General features: G+C 40.6%; 2 protein-coding genes across 3 annotated transcripts in view; one reads left to right on the top strand and one right to left on the bottom strand.

Moving 5' to 3' along the window:
• Positions 1 to 1,308: 1,308 nt before the first annotated feature.
• Positions 1,309 to 11,353, top strand: LOC121328086 (magnesium transporter NIPA2-like). The gene is made up of 6 exons (XM_041272570.1): positions 1,309 to 1,402; positions 4,795 to 5,031; positions 7,133 to 7,189; positions 8,467 to 8,557; positions 9,004 to 9,164; positions 10,243 to 11,353. The coding sequence occupies exons 2-6, from the start codon at positions 4,893 to 4,895 to the stop codon at positions 10,884 to 10,886; spliced, it is 1,092 nt and encodes a 363-aa protein (XP_041128504.1). The 5' UTR covers positions 1,309 to 1,402; positions 4,795 to 4,892; the 3' UTR covers positions 10,887 to 11,353.
• Positions 11,354 to 12,192: 839 nt separating this feature from the next.
• LOC121328084 (cytoplasmic FMR1-interacting protein 1 homolog) overlaps positions 12,193 to 21,291 on the bottom strand; it is a 49,223-nt gene continuing 40,124 nt past the window's right edge. For both annotated transcript variants that reach the window (XM_041272568.1, XM_041272569.1), the window contains exons 24-31: positions 19,846 to 19,989; positions 19,101 to 19,191; positions 17,451 to 17,581; positions 15,447 to 15,519; positions 15,276 to 15,370; positions 14,629 to 14,867; positions 14,284 to 14,431; positions 12,193 to 12,937 (exon numbers count right to left, since the gene is read on the bottom strand). In XM_041272568.1, coding sequence (XP_041128502.1) covers positions 12,773 to 12,937; positions 14,284 to 14,431; positions 14,629 to 14,867; positions 15,276 to 15,370; positions 15,447 to 15,519; positions 17,451 to 17,581; positions 19,101 to 19,191; positions 19,846 to 19,989 — 1,086 coding nt within the window. In that variant the 3' untranslated portion in view covers positions 12,193 to 12,772. The remainder of the gene's footprint in view (positions 12,938 to 14,283; positions 14,432 to 14,628; positions 14,868 to 15,275; positions 15,371 to 15,446; positions 15,520 to 17,450; positions 17,582 to 19,100; positions 19,192 to 19,845; positions 19,990 to 21,291) is intronic.

The following is a 21,291-nucleotide window of genomic DNA, read 5'->3' as shown; positions in this document are numbered from 1 at the left end:
AGCTAACCCCCTAATCCATGTGAATATTATCAGAACCAGGCCTGTGTCAATCTAACCCCCTAATCCATGTGAATATTATCAGAACCAGGCCTGTGTCAAGCTAACCCCCTAATCCATGTGAATATTATCAGAACCAGGCCTGTGTCAATCTAACCCCCTAATCCATGTGAATATTATCAGAACCAGGCCTGTGTCAAGCTAACCCCCTAATCCATGTGGATATTATCAGAACCAGGCCTGTGTCAAGCTAACCCCCTAATCCATGTGAATATTATCAGAACCAGGCCTGTGTCAAGCTAACCCCCTAATCCATGTGAATATTATCAGCTCTAGGACTGTCAGAACCAGGCCTGTGTCAAACTAACCCCTTAATCCATGTGAATATTATCAGAACCAGGCCTGTGTCAATCTAACCCCCTAATCCATGTGAATATTATCAGCTCTAGGACTGTCAGAACCAGACCTGTGTAAATCTAACCCCCTAATCCATGTGAATATTATCAGAACCAGGCCTGTGTCAATCTAACCCCCTAATCCATGTGAATATTATCAGCTCTAGGACTGTCAGAACCAGACCTGTGTCTCTGTCAGGGTGCCCATTTAGGTGAAGACACTTCCAAATGGTTTACGTTGCATTTGAATTTCTGGTTGTAGAACGCACATTAGTTATTGCAGTGTATGTGTGTATCTGTCTGATTTACCTAGGTATATCCAAGCCAGGTAGAGTCACGTGTGATGAAAGGTAAATCACTCTCTGTAACCTTGACTCCTCTCAACACTACAGCAAACAACTTGAAAACATAATGATACCGAGAGAGTATGTTTCACAGTGGCTGGTATTATTATAACAGCATCAGGCTGGGGTAACTGGTTTTTGTACAACATAGTTATGTTGTTTTTTTTTTTTTCTTCAAACCAGGAACTGATTCAGGAAACAAATTATTTAGACATTGTTATTAGTTGGCCTGTTAATACAATTCAACACTTAGTAACAAAAATGTAAACTGTTTTGTTATGAAGAAAAACTATAGTCTATGGCTAGCATTGATTATATATATATGCTGTATTTGTTGCAAAATGTACACTTTTCTTGCAGCAGTGCACAATGTGGGCCATAAGATTCGTGCATCCACCATCACACGCAATAAAATATGCTTTCACCTTGTCACAGCATTTTAAAAAATGTAATATTTGTCACTCGACTGTGATGTGAATATAGTAGATTCAACCATAGATATTATAGCCTCCTGGCTGCGTTTGGAGCGTTCCCTCCGCAGGTGACGTCACGGCGTGCTGGCCGCAGTTTGCCGGTTGTGGAGCGGATGCTGTCCTGGTGGTAAGAGAGCGCGATGCGGAACAAGCGAAGGTGAAAAACACTGGACAAACCCCAGCGCATAACCAGGTAACATATAGTGAGATATTTCGAAAATGAGTTTGTTTTATTTTTATTTTTTTAAAGCCGGCGTTTTGTGTTTTACTGTTTAGCCGGACTGGCGAGAGGAGAAAGAGGTGGGCATTTTTTAAAATGGTTTTCAAAGTCTGTTTTCTGGTCCTGTTGTGTGTGTGTTGGTTCAGGACATGACGCCTCGGTCAGTGCTAGCAGGAGAGAAATTACCTTGCATTGGATATTGGACCAAGGAGCAAAGCAGCACAGAGCTGTATGTAACTGTGTACTATGAGGTTGGCTCACGGGTCAGCGACCATTTTAACTGGCATTAATCTCTATTCTAGTGGTTCGTAAATAAAATAACAAGTGTTCTGTTTATTTTGGCACCATCTTCTTTTAAAATTTGCCTGGAGGGGTTGAGAACGGGTTAAGCTCAGTGGCATGAAGATACGGTGCTGGTTAGGTAGGGTGCGCTTCCAGATTTGTTTCCGTGTCACCCACATTTACAATGCAGCAGATTGGGTGCCCTGTATGGCATGATCAGTGTCACACAGAAAGCAGCTGTCAGGTTAATTATGCAGTGTATTGGCAATGCAAGATAACATGGCAATGTTACTGGTGGAGATATTGTAGTGGCAAGAACACGTTTTTCTTGGTTGAATTTAACACTTTTTGACGGCCTGTGCTTGCTGTGTTGTATAGTGTAACATATTTGTGATGCGTACATACCTACTGCGCAGTAACGTGATAACGCGTTCTTTAACGCGCAGTTGTTTTCTTTGGTGGTTCTTGATTACATTTAGTTAAGTAGATTAATGTATTTATACTTTAAGTTACTGGCAGTACAAAAGCATATGGTTGCTTTGTTTTAAATCGTTTTAAATCTCTATCTGAACACCTGTACCCCGATATTAAGACGTCCTGTCAGTACAGTTTTTGCCAGCTGCTGGAACTCTCATTTGAAGTACTGTAACATAATAATATAGTACGGTGCGCCAGTGAATTACACTAATACTGGGTTTGTTTGAAATCGCAGCCTGAACATGGACTGGTAGAATTAGCAGTGCAAAGTTATGGATTTAAATCTTGATTTGCAGAGGCTACACAGATATCGAGATCCAGAGGACAGAGAAGACAGCAGCAGTATGAACTAGGAAAACAGTGTCAGCATGAGAAAGGCAGAATCAGGCTTAGTGGAAGTAATGGAAGAAAAGGGTTGCGAAGCAGGTGCAGTAACTTGCCAGAATGGTAAGGGATATTTTAGCTTAGCTGTTACACGTAAAGTCACTGCAGCCACAGACACGTGTTACTGGTAGAGGGTTAAAGATGAGTGCCCTTATGAATGATGTATTGTCAAATAAAGTATATCTTTTTTTATTCCTGTTGAAATTTTTCTGTTATGCGAAAAAGTTAAATATTGGGAACCATGTTTACCTTTTGAATGTTTTTGTGTGATTTGGAATAAAGTTTGGGAGAAAAACAAAACCCCTCGCTGCCCACCAATGTCTGCTCTGTATGTGAGTGTCTTCATTTCAAATACGTTTACTGTGGCAACCACAGCAACACACTCCCTGTCAACCTTAAGAGTGGAAGCAGGGTCAACAGACAGCCATCTACTCACATTGATTTTCTATGAAATGCAGCAGATTCCCTGAAATCATGAAACAAAAGGTAAATGGTAACAGTTGTATTGTGGCCTAGATACTTTAGGGGACTGTAATTTTAAATAATTACTTTTTTTTTTCTATCCAGTGTGATGAGAATAAACACATTTTAATTCAATTCTGGCACAAATATTTTTAACCCAATTTTAAAAAAGTGATGACCCAATTACAACAGAGGCCTCTTTAGCAGCCTCTACTCACTAAGGGTTTCAGCTTGCTTTACAAACTACAAAACCAAACTCGGGAGCGCCTGTCTTTGACATACCCCTCCCCACAGAGAGCATCGTCAGCCTTTCATGTGCTGCAGTGCTTTTGCAAAGAACACGTTGGTTTGTAACAGGCAGGTTGCACAGCTAGTGGTTGCTGTGTTGTACAAATGTTGCTCTGATGACTGATAATATAAATAAACTGACAGGTGTCTCCCCCCCCCCCCCCCCCCCCCGTATATAGTAACACATTTCTGAACCTCTTGATTTTAACAGCCTAAAAACAGGTAACAAATGGAAGTTGTTGTTGGTTAACTTTTTCAATTTAGATTGTTTTGGTGTTGCAGTGAGTAAATGACCAGTGACAAGCTTGATGGTCCCTGTGGACAGTAGTTCACACTGTGCCACCACCATCACACAGTTCAGTACGTGGAGTACTGATCACCATTCCAGGCAGTCTTCAGAAAGATTGTATGGACATGGAAACAACTGCTTCCTCAACCCCAAGGGGTGCACTTTTCAGGGCAGTGTTGAAGCGTGTCAGGCAGTGAGTGTAGGGAAGCTCACTGACACTAGCTGCACCTAGAATGAGTTACACAATAAAAAGTATTTTTCACTGGGTAATCGTGCACATGTCAAAGGAGTGCTTTTATCAGCATTGTTTCTTGCTTTACCTCTTTAACATTGATGTTCCCTGCTTTACTGTCCTGTGCATATTTTTGTTCTTTGTGTGGTCATTCAAGATATGAAATATTTCAAACGCAACCGCAGATAAACTGCTGTATGTATACTTGTATCTTTTTCAGATGGTCTAAATGCAGCTAAATGTTCGAGTGAGGTACCGGTTATTAGCTAGTGCTAGTGAGAAAAATGATTCTAAAATAACCTTGTTTATTAGTGCTATTGTTTTTTTAAATGTCAAAGAAAGGTATAGCATGTCAACGAAGTGACGTTTACTGTGTCAAGGAAAAGTCAAGCTTGTCAACACTAAATGTCTGTTTCGTTAAAACAGTTAATTTTCATAATTCTCTAGACCATTCTGGGACCTTTTTGTGATTTAAACAAGATTACAGTCTACTACGGCCATTCAGTGTCTATGTTCCTCACCCTCCGCCTTAGTTCTCATGAGTCCTTCATCAGGTGCAGGTCAAGTGAAAGTACAGAAGGAAGTCGAGTTTTGTGAGGAGTTGCATGGAGACTATCTCTGTGGTGTGGATGAGTGTTTTGTTTTTTTCATTGCACAAGTCTGTCAAAGCTTGGTTGGAGTCCAGCATGATGGTTAAACTCATTTATGCAATTACTCTGTCTTGCCCTCTCCCCACCACAACATGATCTAAGTAAACATTCTCAAAGGATATTGGCCAGACGTGACATTTGCAATAATAAAGCAGTCATTCCTGACAGGCTGCTATTAAAATAATCTTATCATACCCTGTAATCTGTCTTTTTAACAAAGTTTGTGGTATCAGTGCATCCCAGAAGTGTTTTTTGCTGTTACGTTTTCAGGCTAATGGAATATATTCCTTATGTGTTCCAGGCTCTCTAGTTGCTCTCCCGACCTGTCTATCTCGAACACAGAAGCTCTTCTGTCGGATCATCAATGTAACGGATTCTAACAGCACTTCAGCATTAAACATGGGCCAGGATCGGGGGAAGTATGACTTCTACATTGGGCTGACGTTGGCCATCAGCTCCAGCATTTTTATTGGAGGCAGCTTCATCTTAAAAAAGAAAGGGCTCCTTCGCTTGGCTAAGAAGGGCTCCATGAGAGCGGGTAACTTGCAAACACTTGGAAACACTTTAACATGCTGCTAGCAGCACTGTACTTGTGCAGCATTCAACACACACAAACAGCACTTAAGAAGGTCCTTGTCTTTTATTTACATAAACCACACTGGAGCCGAGTATTGACAGTAATGTACTAGGCCATCAGTCAAACAAACGCTCTCCCAAGTGCTGTACCCGCTCTTACTGTAGTTAGGTGTGATTACTATTAGAAAATACATTCATTACAGAACGGGCAGCTTTGTAAAGAAACGTATTCTGATGGGCACATACTGGTAACTAATAAAGAGTGGGGAAACAAGTGTACCCTATGTCTAGTTCAGTTGTATAGCAAAACAAACATGCCTTTCATTGGATGTGCCTGTGTGTGGAGGTTGCTGCACAACTCGAGATCGAGCATAGTTTACTATTAGGGCAGAGCCTATAATGCCTACTTTGTAAATGGTGTGTGACTGTAATTATTAACTGAATTTGTATCCCCAGAAGCTGGCTTTGTGCCTGTCATGGGCTTTTGTTATGTAGCACTGCTTTTGCAATCAATACCTTAAGGGGACATTGCCAGGAACTTCATTATGTTAGTTTACTGCCAAATACCTTGATATTTAAACACAACATCCCTTGAGATCAGAAGATGGGTGACTGTGCATAACGTGTGTGTGTGTGTGTGTGTGTGTGTGTGTGTGTCTTTAAAAGTAAAATAACCCCAGAAGATGCATTGTTTACTTGGAATAATGCTGGAGAAAGTCCCCATCCCCTCCTCCACCTGTGAAAGATATAATTCAGACCATCAAACATGTTGTATTCATCTGTAAAACCTTGTAAAGGAAGAAAGAACTGAAGGCAAATACAAGGATGGGAAGAAAGTCTTTTTGAACCTGCTGTACTGGCTTAAATAAGTTAGATTTTTAAAGTTATTGGAAATGATACAGGTACATTTTAAATCTGTTTGATTTTTAAAGTTGTTGGAAATGATACAGGTACATTTTAAATCTGTTTGATTTTTAAAGTTGTTGGAAATGATACAGGTACATTTTAAATCTGTTTGATTTTTAAAGTTATTGGAAATGATACAGGTACATTTTAAATCTGTTTGATTTTTAAAGTTATTGGAAATGATACAGGTACATTTTAAATCTGTTTGATTTTTAAAGTTATTGGAAATGATACAGGTACATTTTAAATCTGTTTGATTTTTAAAGTTATTGGAAATGATACAGGTACATTTTAAATCTGTTTGATTTTTAAAGTTGTTGGAAATGATTCAGGTACATTTTAAATCTTTGATTAAACAAACTATAACAGAACAGGGAATGGAGAATAGAGCATTAACAAACTATAACAGAACAAGGAATGGAGGCTAGAGCATTAACAAACTATAACAACAAGGAATGGAGGCTAGAGCATTAACAAACTATAACAGAACAAGGAATGGAGGCTAGAGCATTAACAAACTATAACAACAAGGAATGGAGGCTAGAGCATTAACAAACTATAACAGAACAAGGAGTGGAGGCTAGAGCATTAACAAACTATAACAGAACAGGGAATGGAGAATAGAGCATTAAACAAACTATAACAGAACAAGGAATGGGGGCTAAAGCATTAACAAACTATAACAGAACAAGGAATGGGGGCTAGTGATTTGGATGCACCTTCAACAGAAACACCTAACAATGTTTGTGCTTTTTGAGCTGCAGAGCATCCTACTGGTTCAGATAGTGACAACAGCAAGCCTATCCTATTCTACCAAGCCTGTCGTATTCTTGCAAGCCTATCCTATTCTACCAAGCCTGTCGTATTCTAGCATGCCTATCCTATTCTACCAAGCCTATCCTATTCTAGCAAGCCTGTCGTATTCTAGCATGCCTGTCCTATTCTAGCAAGCCTGTCGTATTCTAGTGTTACAAGTTTTACCTCAGAATCTGTGAATGAGAGTTTCAATTTGAGCATGTACATTTTGTTCAGAGTTGCTGTTGGTGTTCTAAGTAAAATGAAAGTGCTTTTTTTTTTTTTACTTGACCGTTTTGTTAATATACAGTAAAACTTCCACTTCCTTTCTTCTTGTGATTGTTATTGTCTTCATTTCACAGGTCAAGGAGGTCATGCTTATCTGAAAGAATGGCTTTGGTGGGCTGGATTGGTATCAAGTAAGTAACCAAATAGATGCAGGTTAACACATGGAGTACACATTGTCAAAAAGCCATGGCAAGGAAGCCTTGAGAAACTGCATAAGATTAAACTGCCATGAATCTCCAACAAGAGACAAGGGGTCTCTAGGTTTTGAATCGTGCTTACAATTGAAGACCAAATATGTATTCATTTCAATTGGCAAGTTGCATAGTATTAGTATTATTATCACTTCTAGACAACATTCCCAGCTTGCAAACGCAGTCTTTTGTTGGAGGTTAGTGGCAGTTGAATCTTTAACAGTATTGTTTGCAAGTAATTCTTTATTACTATTTTGTATTCATTTGTAAACACAGTTAATCTCTCATATAATCACAGGTAGAATGGTACAGCGTTGTGTACCTTTCTGCACCAGAGTTCAGATTAGAGGTGCATTAATTTTTATTAGCACTCAATTACATAGTAAACATGTATTGCTGTATATTGCCACAGTCTTTCCCTGAATACCTTGACCTGTTCAGTAAACAGCTGTTTGAGTTGTTAGCCCAGTACCCTGACGAGTCAGTATTGTTCATTGGCTTTTTCTCTTTTCTTGTTTATTGTTCAGACAAAAGTAAAACGCTAAGTCTTTATTTGAATTGTATTCACCCTTTCATCTGCTAATGCTAGTGTACTGAATGTTTCTTAAGTGTCCGTGGCTAGCTCTAATGAAGCTGAGTGTGTGTTTATTGCACACTCTTTGCTTTGTCAGGACCGTAAGCAAAAGCAAGTCAGGTCTGTCATACAAAGAGTGCAAGATAGGCAGCCACCAAACACTTAGATCCATGTTATAAATGAAAATAAAAAAACAGTCTATAACCTGATATTAGCATACTTAATCAGTCTATATAGAACCTGTTTAAACTTTCAGAAGGCTTTGTCATTGCCATTGAGTGTGAGATCTCAGTGAAATTAGAGTGCAGTGCAGTTGCTGCTAATAGGTTCTGATGGGGGCGTGACTTATAATAAAGTACCTGTGTGTGTATAATATATATAATGTTTAATATGATGAGATGTAAAACGGAGGTCCTGTTGGAAGTAACTCTGCAGTAGCAGTTGTTGATGCATCGTTCACCCCGTGGTCTCTGTAAGTTGCTTTGGATAAAAGCGTCTGCTAAATGACTCATTAATAATTGTATTTCTATTTGCTTGAATTAGCAAAGACCAGATCACATTCTCTCTTTCAGTGCTGTTCACACTTCAGCTTGTCTGCTGTGTAATTGCCTGCGTTGTTAAGTGGTGTTTTTTGCCATTTCAGTGGGTGTTGGGGAAGCAGCTAATTTTGCTGCATATGCTTTTGCACCAGCCACATTAGTTACTCCGCTGGGAGCACTCAGTGTTCTTGTGAGGTAAGTTTGATATCTTACAATGTCAGTGATGTCCTGCTTGTTTCCATTCTTCCTGTGTCTTTTTAGTGTAAATCGTTTGTTCCTGCCCAACAGCACACGACCAGTAATCCTCATTTAATGACTTAAGCATTCCCATTAAAAGAAGCATATGCATTTACTGTCTTTGAATTGCATCCATATGAATGATATTTGGGGTATTAAAATGTACTGGCAGAGACAGAGATGTTCAGTATATAGCACTTTTTAGACCAGGATGTGTATCTCAAAACAAGGCTAATGCCTAAAAAAGTAAACGTTTTCAGGAAATAGCAGTTTTCACCAGTGTGTGTGTGTGTGTGTGTGTGTGTGTGTGTGTGTGTTCTTCAGGTTAGAGTGCTCCTCTTCAGTTTAAAGGTACGCTCTTCATTACAAGCTGTGGTGCTCTCTCTTGTGGGTTTTTTTTTTAGTGCTATTTTGTCTTCATACTTCCTTAATGAGAGACTGAATCTTCATGGCAAGATCGGCTGTTTGCTGAGTGTTCTGGGATCCACCGTCATGGTTATCCATGCTCCTCAAGAGGAAGAGGTGGAACACTTGGAAGAAATGTCAAGTAAACTGCTGGATCCAGGTAAAGAAGAGCTCTGCAGAAATCGCACACCATTTTTAGAAACTTAGTCAGATGCTGCCCCCTCTAATGTTATACTTTACTTACAAAGCATTCTCTTATCACATTCAACAAGGCCAAGAACAAGTAACAGTTTGTTTTAAATTTAGATTCATTATGAGACTGCACAGTTCAATAAAACAGTTTCACCTCAGTAAATGTGCTGATAAGCCAGAAGAGTTTCAGTACATGCAGAAAACTAACCGATTAATCTGTGTGTTCATAATGCAAGTACAAGAACCACAGAAACAACGCCAGTGTTAAACCAGTGGACACTACACAAGGCAAACCACAAGCAGCACAGCAATGCACAAAGCAGTCAGAACGCTGGAAGCACAAAAGATAGTAGCACATGTCAAACAATTCAGAAAAATACAAGTCCCAAAAATCAACAGAGATACACTTCCGCTGCATGCTTTCCACAAAGCAGTCCACAAAGGAAAAAGATAAGATCAGACTTGAACATGTAGGCCACAGCATTCCTGTCCCTTTTTAAAAGCTCTGTGTAATTCCCTGAGAGCACATACTTCTCTTGCTTGTAGTGTTTTTTTTTTAAATTTTTTTATTTCATAACTGAAATATAGTAGCATAGGGTAAGCTGTTGTTCACGGCACTGGGTGTTGCAATCTTGAACCGTGATCCAGGATGTACAGCCTACTTTCAGGGCTTGAACCCATGGTTTATATGTGGACCAAATAGAAGTCCATTTCTCAGGATAAAAAAACAAGTTGACAGGTGGGATTTAAGGGGACACCTGCCATTTCAGACAGTCACTTCTACATCCAAGTACAGTGTTTAGTTACAAATGAGATGTAATAAAAACAAATCTTTGTAAGAAAATCCAGTGCTGCACCTCATGCTTACGGTGTCTTACTAGCACAGAACCAGCATAATAAATCCAGTACTGCGCCCCATGCTTACGTAGTCTGACTAGCACAGAACTAGCATAATGCAGCATCTGTGTGTGTGTTTGTATTAAGTGTTAAATTAATGTATAATGCATGCAGTTCTTTTAAATTGTGTATTTTTGTTTCGTTCACAGGTTTTTTGGTATTTGCCACCTTAGTTGTCATAGTGGCACTGATTCTAATTTTTATAGTGGGACCTCGTCACGGACAAACCAATATCCTGGTCTATATAACCATCTGCTCTGTGATCGGAGCACTCTCTGTGTCCTGTGTGAAGGGACTGGGCATCACTATAAAGGGACTGTTTGCAGGGGAACATGTATTCAGGCATCCTTTGTCATGGATCTTAATAGTGAGCCTTATAACTTGCGTAAGCACTCAGATCAACTACCTGAACAAGGCTTTGGATATCTTCAACACTTCACTGGTGACTCCCATTTACTATGTGTTCTTCACAACCTCTGTGCTGTCGTGCTCGGCCATTCTCTTTAAAGAGTGGCAACACATGGGCACAGATGACATCATTGGCACTTTCAGCGGTTTCCTTACTATCATTGTGGGCATCTTTTTGCTTCACGCTTTTAAAGATGTCAGCTTGACCCTAGCTAATCTCCATGTGTCTGTGCGGAAAGATGAGGGAGTCGTTGCCAATGGAGTGGCGTCCCACAGCACATATGAAATGTTTGAGGATGAAATAACGAACCAGACACAGGACGGGGGCTTTGATCTGCACTCTGATAATGTCTCAAGAAGAAACGGCACTGTGGCAGTATTATAAACCAATACAAACCTGGTACCCAGTGTAACGTTGCCAGGAACAACTAGCATCTCAAGTTTCCTGAAAGGGAAGCTTTACATTCATTTGAAACAAAGACAATCATTTCTTTTTTGTATTTTTATGTGTAAATGGGATGGACCAATCAGTTGTAACGACATTTATTTGCCTTATCTGTCATGTGGGTTGTCTTCTTTTTTTTTTTTACTTAAATTATACTGCTTGATGGTTAAGTTTAATCATACAACTGTGAAACATTGTAAATATACTTCAATTAGTTTTTTATTCTTTCTGTACAGTGGTATCTACATGCACTGAGTTTGTTTCTGTAACTGGATCAAAGATTGTTTACTTAAGGGCCTGCTTTAACTTTATAATAAATCCAATACTTTACAGGAACATGATTTTAATAGTATGGAATGTACAGAAAGATCTGTGTGACAACAGTACATTAAATATTGAAAAAGGTCTTTAATATATGAAAGTAAATATTTAATGGTGTATTTTCTTAATGTTTTAAGTACTAGGTTCTTTAGATTTGTTTTCTCATGTGAACCATGGACTGACAGTCATGTTTAATTTATAGGCTAGTGTATGGCAGGGCTCAGTATTGCAATAAGGCTTTAGGAGATGTAAGCACTACAGGACTGGTGGGATTGGGAGTAATGAGGCCTTATAGCCCCTGGAAGGGCCAGCATTCCAAATACCTTCCATCCTGGAGGGTCTTACTGTGCTTAGAAAATGGGCAGCTATTACACAAAAAAACAAAAAAAAGAAAAAGCAGAAACAAGTTTTGTGGTTTGAAACTTGAACAGAAAAATTAAATATAATCCTGATAAGTAGTTGGCTCAATGATGTCTGTCCAGGTGAAAAGGCACATGCTGGTACTTTTGATTTCCTGGTCATGGATTGAAAGTTAATGTACACCTTGCCAAGGGTACTAGCCAATGAGAAAGCCCATTTTCAAAGTAATGTTAAAGTACTACACTCAGTTCCCAATGGGGTCTGCAGCACCTGGTGCTTTATTTCAAGTCAGTCATGTTTAATGAATGGCAGTGATGTGGGGTCCAGGTTGCTATCCCATGCAAAGCACTGACTTTGTGCATGCAGTTTTTGCAGTAAATAATGACATTCTTGCTGTTTATGTCACTTTTGAACCTTAAATAGAACCGTGTTGAACAAGTGAGATTAAACTACTGTACATTACCTTCATAGGCCACAATCAATAATTCTGATACAATAAGGCACAATTACATAGCCAATGTGCTGGTAGTATTGCACAGTGAATCAAAACAAAAGAAAAAGGAAGCAAGATTCACTGTTTTTAATGAAATCAAATGCAGTTATAAAGATGATGTCAAATACAAAAACATCATAGGCAATAAATGGTTAACATACAATTGACAAAGTGAAATTAGTTAAACTCCATAACTGTTTGTTAAATGATCAATATGGTTTTTAAATAATTCAAGCATGCAATTTATTATGAAAACAATATTTTCTACAAACCAACCCACATTTTTTTAAAAGTTATTTTCAGTTGATTAAATAACTCTTTAGCAACCACTGCATTCCCTCACAGAGTCACAAGTTCAAATACAAGGTATAAAACATACAAAAATAACTATGGTAGTATGGTAAAAATAAAAATAAAAAAACTACCAGTTTAAGGCTTACACATAACAAATGATGGGGACATGTAGGGTTAATGATTTTGAAAAGATTTAATAAGGCACAAGCGTGTACAGGATATTGAAAAGATCTGATTGACATCAAGGACAGTTGTTTTTCCATCTCATACAGAGGGAGGCACAGTGTCTATACTGACCAACACCCCACTAAAAAAAATAACCAAGACTTGAAGGTAACTATGGTCCAAGGCACTCCATTTAATTGCTAGCCAGTGACTGATGGATCGGTGGCTGGAAACAGCGGACGTGCTCCACCGGCATGCTCTCTCCATCCCCAGACTTCAGGTACTTGCTTAGTACAGCAAAGATCTCATCATTGATCACCTGGAACTTACGGATCCTGTTCACCATTTTCTTCAGAGGCTGGAAAGTCCAAACGAACAAAAAGGCAGCAGCTGTTATTTGAGCAGGTGAAAATGACTTGCAGCATGCTTACATGATGGACAGCACTCCACTGAGCAGGGGACTGAACACAACCTTCTGCTGTTCAATTAGAATGGGTGTATTGATGGTGAAATCAGCAGAAAGCTCTTAACAAAAGCGGATCTGCTACAAAGAGAAACAAATACGCGACACTGCAGCCTGCAGGGGATCTGCAACAAAGAGAAACAACTAGGCGACACTGCAGCCTGCAGGAGATCTGCTACAAAGAGAAACAACTAGGCGACACTGCAGCCTGCAGGGGATCTGCAACAAAGAGAAACAACTAGGCGACACTGCAGCCTGCAGGGGATCTGCTACAAAGAGAAACAACTAGGCGGACTGCAGCCTGCAGGAGATCTGCTACAAAGAGAAACAACTAGGCGACACTGCAGCCTGCAGGGGATCTGCAACAAAGAGAAACAACTAGGCGACACTGCAGCCTGCAGGGGATCTGCTACAAAGAGAAACAACTAGGCGACACTGCAGCCTGCAGGGGATCTGCTACAAAGAGAAACAACTAGGCGGCACTGCAGCCTGCAGGGGATCTGCAACAAAGAGAAACAACTAGGCGACACTGCAGCCTGCAGGGGATCTGCAACAAAGAGAAACAACTAGGCGACACTGCAGCCTGCAGGGGATCTGCAACAAAGAGAAACAACTAGGCGGACACTGCAGCCTGCAGGGGATCTGCAACAAAGAGAAACAACTAGGCGACACTGCAGCCTGCAGGGGATCTGTTACAAAGAGAAACAACTAGGCGGCACTGCAGCCTGCAGGGGATCTGCAACAAAGAGAAACAACTAGGCGACACTGCAGCCTGCAGGGGATCTGCTAGAAAGAGAAACAACTAGGGGACTGCAGCTAGCAGGGTGCAGTTTAGTATGCTTTCAAATCCACGCCAGAAAGCCTTTCTATTAAAAATAAAACTGACGGATTACTCATCTGGTTAATTTGTTATTTTCTGTAATGTGTACACTTACCACTTAAAGTATTTTAAAAAAATATTTTATCAAACGTTTTATATTTGATAAACTCTGAGCTGGTTATGCTGTACTTGCACCTGTGTACCTCTGTCCAAAGATCAATGTGCAACCAATGGAGCCCCCCAGCATCAACTTTTACCAAACAAATCGATCAGCAGAGTACTGCATCAGACCAGAACTAAATCACAACTGGGGCAAAACAGCTCCAGAAAATACAAAACATAAAAGCTGCATCTTCAAGTGCAGCGCTGAATACAGGAGCCAGCAGAGATTAAGAAACATGCTGCGGTACAGAACACACACCACGCTCTTGATGACCTCGTCCTTGCCGTCGTGCTTCTGAACCTTCAGCAGGTGGTAGCAGAAGTCCAGCACGTCAAAGCGCCTCTGCTGCCCCAGCAAGGCAATGATCATACAGCCGGCCCAGTGCAGTCCATCTCCGAAGCACTGCCTGGAGAGAAGTGAACGCGTTCAGACAGAGCAGCACCCCCCCACCCACATCGTTGTACGCTATCAACACTACTTAAACACTTTGTTTTACAAATACAGCTTGTATTATTTTATTGCTTTCTTATTGTCGAGGAAGAGAGAGACAAGAGCTGGAAAAGTAGTCCTTCCAGCTTTCAGTGCGACGTGTGCAGCACTTACTCCACTGTGAACTCGTGGGCCCCCACAGGGATACAGTACACAAACTGCATGGCGCTCCACAGCCGGTGGAACTCCACGCACTCGTCCACGTGCATCACACCATTGCTGGGCAGGGGGCCGCGCCAGATATCATCATCCAGGAAGTTTCGCACTCTGGTCAAGATCACCTCAAACATGGACAGGCCACAGCACAGCCTCTCTTTGGTCAGCAGGTCTCCCTCCCTTGCGATAGCAATTTGCTGGTTTTGTGTCAGAATAAATAGCAAGAATGGATTTAGCTACAGAAAGAGCTTCATACACTAATATGACAATTTACAGAATGTATGTGCATGAGTGTATGTTCTGATATATTATACAGATGTGTCAGAAGTAAAAAGACTTGTCTAAGTTTAGTAATTAGACAAGCAGACATGAAATATATAGAGTCCTTCATATCCATAACATGGCAGAACATTTTGGAGATAACTTTAGAGATAACCTAAGGGTTAAAGGCATTTTTTAAAATCCACTTAAATGCTAGAGACACAAGCTTTGCCGTGCAGATGTTTTAAGGTTGAAGGTAAGTAGGTTTAACATAACTGGGAGAAAGCTATGGCTCTTATATTAATACATGACAACAAAGCTCAAATTGCATTATTGAAACAAACCTGTGGGGTGCCCAGACGCTCTATCAGGGGCACCAGATGAAGCGGAGTGTATTTTGCTTCCAGGCGTTTCATTTTGGCATCAAGGCGTTCACCTTCTGCAGAGGAGGAGGAAACACACATTGAGGCAACGCTACAACTATCTGTGCGAGTGACGTGGAGGCCAGCACTCACCTTTCACATGGATCCTGGGCAGGATGTTCTGGAACGGGGCTGCGTGGAGCAGGTCACACACCTCCTCCTGGGACTGGAAACAAGGAAACAAAATGAGACGCACAGCGATATATTAAAGTTCTTTACTGACGCAACAGGGCACACTGATCAAGGGATTTATTGATGTTTTGTGAGGAAAACAAAACTGAAACTACTTAACACAGTAACACATCAACAGCTTTATTTTCATTTCTGGTACTGTTTTAAAGACTTTAGAACCATAACAATATGAGTATTGTATTACTGTGCTGTATCCTTGTATTATTCACCAGATCGAGGTGTAGTGTTTAAATATTTTCAGAGTTACAGACATTTCAGACTTCTGAACAGCCTCCATTCCCCAAGGTGTGCATAACTCTGAGGTCCTACTGCATTAGAACGGTGTAGTGCTTCTCAACACAAGAGGGCACCTGCACTGTGTAACACACCCACTGTTTTCTGCCAGAATGCCACATTTTTTAAATTAAATTTCTTGTAACAATTACTATGAAGAAAGAGTTTTGTGTATCCATGTATGTACACAGGCATGCACCGTATGGGGGTCGGTACCATATCCCATATCCCTATCTCCGGGGATATGCGTCCCCTCTGGGATAATAAAGGGTAGGAAACTGGATTTGAAAACTCTAAGAACGGAAATTGTTTTTATCAGTTATATACGAGTTTATATTAATTAGAGTTTAGATCATCAGGAAGTCATCTTCTAGCTTTTTATTGTCATTTATTTTGCCTCTGGACTGCTGAGGATAATGTTTTCTTTCATCTCAGAGACAAAAAGAGAAGAGGAAAAAAAAAAACCTTTGCTCTTTAAGAGGTTCCCAGAATTCAAACTCACTGTGAAGAGTGAATCTCAGGAGGGAGTGTTCAGAAAAATAACTCGGAGCTCCTGTGGTGGTGCAAATGATTATTATTACTTTGTCATCTTTTCAGAAACGCAGGAACATACATACACACACACACACACAGACCCCTGGACTACTACTACTTTCAGCTCCACAGCTCTCACCTGATGGAAAAAGGTCAGTAAGACGGAGAGTAAAACAAAAGAACTGCGGGAGATGTCGGGGCTGATCAGCGGCAGTGTGGATATGAAACAGAAATTCACGTGGATTTAAGAGAAACACCCACATAAAACTCCAACTGGGACGACTTTGGAATGCTTTAGAAAGGATGTCCTGAATAAGCAACCGAAACAGCATCAGAATAATCCTAAACAGTATAAAACAAACGTCTGCAGATCATGTCCTTTAAGAGTATTCCCTCAACTACAATACCACGATCCCTGCTGATGCCATCTGTTTTACTCTAATACAATGCTGCTCTCACACCCCAGGAGTCGTTCTCACTGAAACAGTTTGATTGCAACAAATGGTTTATGTTGCTGTAATACAGCAGTGGGTTTGTATTGATTGAACAGGTTCGGAATGGTATTTGTGATGAGGTTCACTCCATTAACTAGGGATTCATTCACTGTCGGTACTTTGATTCCCAGTCAGGTTTGCATTTCCAGGTGATAATGACGAAGGCTGTGTTTCTTTCACAGTTTCCATGAAATGCATCCATTGAGGTTTAATATGTAGTTCCCTGTGAAAATTCCCATTTCTGAAAGAATAGTGTAGACATACTTGTTTTTTATCATTTCAATATATACAGCAATGTTTTACACAGTGATCTGAAACGGACCAGTCTGGTTTCTGTAAAGCTTTTCAGTCATAAACTGGACCTGCTATGAACATGCTAGCAATTGTTAAATCTGCAGTGAACAGGCAGGATTGCAGCTTTTCATTTGACTTTTGGTGACGTGTTGTAATTTGCCATGTGTCTTGTATTAGCTGTTACGTCTATATGGTTTCTCGGCCAGGTCACCATTGTAAAGGAGAAGTTGTTCTGGTTTCTTACCTGCTTCAGTGAAAGGGATTGATTGATTGATTGATTGATTGATTGATTGATTGATTGATTACATACCAGGCACTGCTCCATGAGGAGGCAGAACAGCATGGCATTGCCCACTTCTCGCAGGTTCTGGAAGCACACGGTCTTCAGCTCTGCATACTCCACTATGTCCTTCAACTGGTGATGGAAGAACTCCAGGATACCTGCATGGAAGCAGACACACAGAGACATCAGCTACACCTGAGTGTGGGAGCTTTAGCGTCTAGACACAAGCAAATGCTGCCGTCACACACAGCACCAATGCAGGGCTTGTTGTAGTTTTCAAGCAAATACTAAATGTATTCAGTTGGAATTATTGCACAGATGCGTCAGTCCAATTGATGTGAACAATCAAAATGCCGCTGTGTATGGTACATCACTTCAAAATGAAAACAATAAACGAACACATAGGAATCACCCTGGAAGGAGCTTCTATAGCAAAACCCCACATTAGTTAAATAACGAGGAACTACTTTGTTTGTAACGAGACGTGAAAAAGCTTTCCTGCTACCCGTTTTAATAAGCTGCATTCAAAGTCTGACTTTGTCCTTTAAAAGCTGGAACAAAGTTTAGCATTACTCATCACAGCTCCAACTCTCCTCTCGTTTCTCAAAGCTGAGTTTGAAGCCGATCATCTCCCTGACTGTAATGATGAGAACGAAGCAGATGGGAGCGTGGGAGCAGCAGAGCGGAGGCAAGCTCAGAGCGTATAACCATTACCTTCAGTGTCCTTTACAGGGGGAGCCTTTTATATTAAACATGAAGTAAAAAACGATTCATCTGAGGACTGGGAAGCTTGCCGTTCAGGTCTCCCGTCGGAAAAGGAGCTACAGTCATAACTCGCATGGGGTGTATAATGAATTCAAAACATGATTCCTGGCATGAAGGTATCATTGACTAGACTATACTATACTAGCCCTTTCAAGTCTCACACACCGTGACGTTTCTTCCTTCTTTTCTGACACACAGTAGCTATAAACCTCACGATTATCTGCATGTGCACAAGCTACCCTGTAGCGTCTGCAGTTCTCAATATGAGCTGCTCTTCCACTCCACATAGGTGTTGATTCCACATACTGGCACTTCCATAAGCTACTGAAATGTCCAATACTGAAAGACACTACACCATTAATATGAAATGAAAAAGGCACAATCCACAGCGTTAAAAATCAGGACGAGGACATGTTCACTGCGTCACCAGTGTTAAAAATCAGGACCAGGACATGTTCACTGCGTCACCAGTGTTAAAAATCAGGACCAGGACATGTTCACTGCGTCACCAGTGTTAAAAATCAGGACCAGGACATGTTCACTGCGTCACCAGTTCAATGAATTCCTGGGGGAAGGAGCCGCCTGGGACCTGCTTCAGTCAGTTTGCTGTTCAAAGACCGAATGAACTCGATCAAATCTCTGCATTGAACACCGGCGTGTTTCATACCGAAAGAAAAGTACTCCTTATAGGAACACAGAAATAACAGCCGACATAAGCTAGGAGTGATGCAGCATGTTTTATTAGCTTAAAACATCATAAGCCTTGATTCAGAAAATGATTCTGAAATTCATTCAGACAGAGGAAATACCTTTAACACTAGGATGTGTCAACTCTGATATGAACTAGCCAATCAGAAACTTCCTCTAGCCTAATTTGTTCCAAAACCAAGAGATTTAGAAGCGCTCACCCACCTGGAGAGCCGTACTCATGTCTGGGGAGTCTGCAGATTTTGGGCATCACTTCCATTAGAGTCCTCACATACTGGAGAATGGTCCCTTGTAGCTGCAGAGGGATAGGAGCACAGTACAGTTAAGAGGCACTGATGGATTCAAAACCAGAGCTTTCATGGTATCCTTAGCTCTGGAACATACAGCGTCATGCAATTAGCCTGATCAATCAGATCACACATTTATAATTTACATTCAAATCTCATGACCACATATTTGATATAACTTTCTAAAGTCTCCCTTAACTTGGGGAGCACCAAAACATGCTCTTACTATTGTTAGGGTGATCCCCTGAACCAATATACTCAATGTTAAACCATAGTGCCATTCAACCACAGCAGAGCAGACAGGACCTGGCTATGAAGACTCAGCTGAGGCTGCACCTTCAACACTGCAGTGCCAGGACCCCACAGAGCAGACACGACCTGGCTATGAGGACTCGGATGAGACAGCACCTCCAACACTGCAGTGCCAGGACCCCACAGAGCAGACACGACCTGGCTATGAGGACTCGGATGAGACAGCACCTCCAACACTGCAGTGCCAGGACCCCACAGAGCAGACACGACCTGGCTATGAGGACTCAGATGGGACAGCACCGGCATCATGCTGGAGCAGTTCTTTCACAGCACTGCCTGCAGTATCATCCCCCCCCCCATGTACGGAGCAGGGCAGGATCAGACAGCAAGGCGGGATGTTATTTACCTACCAGACTCTTGACAACCTTGAGCAGCTCCTCCATCACCACGGCGATGCCCTGGTATCCCAGGAGTCTGCAGATTGCCTTAAAGTGAGGTGGGCCCACAAAGTTCCTGTAGAAGCTATAAATGCTGCTGTATGCCAAATTGAGAGTCTGGAAAAAATAGAAAAGGGTGATTAAGAAAGATGCAATTACCAATAGAAATGCATTGCCTCTGTTTTGAAAGTCAAAATGCAGATTAGGGGCGAGTCAGTATAGAGGTTTTGTGGTTCAGGTACATTACGGTATTGACTCTGTTGTTATTCTGTACCATAAATCTCATTATTAGAGCTCACAGTGGACAGCACTGTGTGTGTTCCTATGAACCTCACTCGCTGTCAATCACCACCGTGACATGTGTTGCGCCTTTTCATTTTTCTATAGCAAAGACAAAGGAAACTAACAATTTCTGAGATAGTGACATCATCTTATTAATTCATCCTGTGTTTTAAATGAAATGAACTGTGCATTTTATAACTAACTCACTCAATATAAACTCCAATTCCTTCCAGACAACATGTCAGTAACTGTATTTCAATACACACACACACAGCGAGAGCACAAGGTCATAAAATATAGTAACTGTTGGTACTGCTGCATGATGTTAATAATAAATCAGGTATATTTTTACACCTCCGAAATGTCCAGAGATTTCCAAAACAGACTTCTTACTGATTCTGAGAGACAACCCAGGACCTTCTTATCATCGGAATAAACAGTGACTATTAAAAATTGTCCGATTTGTTTTTTTGACGCTTTCAAGAATTAACCTTCAGGTTTAGAAGTTTTATTTGCAGCTAAAAAGAAAGCGCTTGTGTTAAGTTTTTTTTTTTTATGTTTTAATTGTTGAGGATTAGTATCCTGAAGAAACAAACGCATATTTTAAAAATGACATTAACAAACACTTGCGAGGTATGAGAAGAATAATGCCTGTACAAGCAAATGAAACAGGACTCCCGTTTCAAGCTCTGCACCTGAAATCTGTTGTTTAAGTTGAAGCCCTAGCTGGAAAGGGATTCAGTAATATCCAGTACTTGATAAGGAGCTCTTTAATCCCAATGGTCATTTCCAGTAAAATAGCTTTTCGTGAAATCTTTTTTTAAAAGATATGCCATATTACTAACCTCCAGTCCAAATATCTGTAACCAGAAAACCTGACTGAATCCTGTTTATATACACTGTACAGTGCTGCAAAATAACTAACCGGTGACATCTTTTCAAAGCAAAAAGCTCCAATTGCCATTAACCCTGTTACCGCTCAGGAAATGTGGAGACCTACAGTATCTAATACATATGAAAATTCTGCTTCAAACATGCAGTTTTTAAAAATGCAACAAATCATTGTTTGAAACACCTACATTTGAATTGATGAAGCAAATATGAATAAGCGTTTAGCAGAGAATTCAATAATCACTG

This window comes from Polyodon spathula, chromosome 15 (genome assembly GCF_017654505.1).
Source record: "Polyodon spathula isolate WHYD16114869_AA chromosome 15, ASM1765450v1, whole genome shotgun sequence".
Taxonomy (NCBI): Eukaryota; Metazoa; Chordata; class Actinopteri; order Acipenseriformes; family Polyodontidae; genus Polyodon; species Polyodon spathula.
The sequence above is the reverse complement of the archived record's forward strand: the minus strand, read 5'-3'. Positions and strand labels throughout refer to the sequence as shown.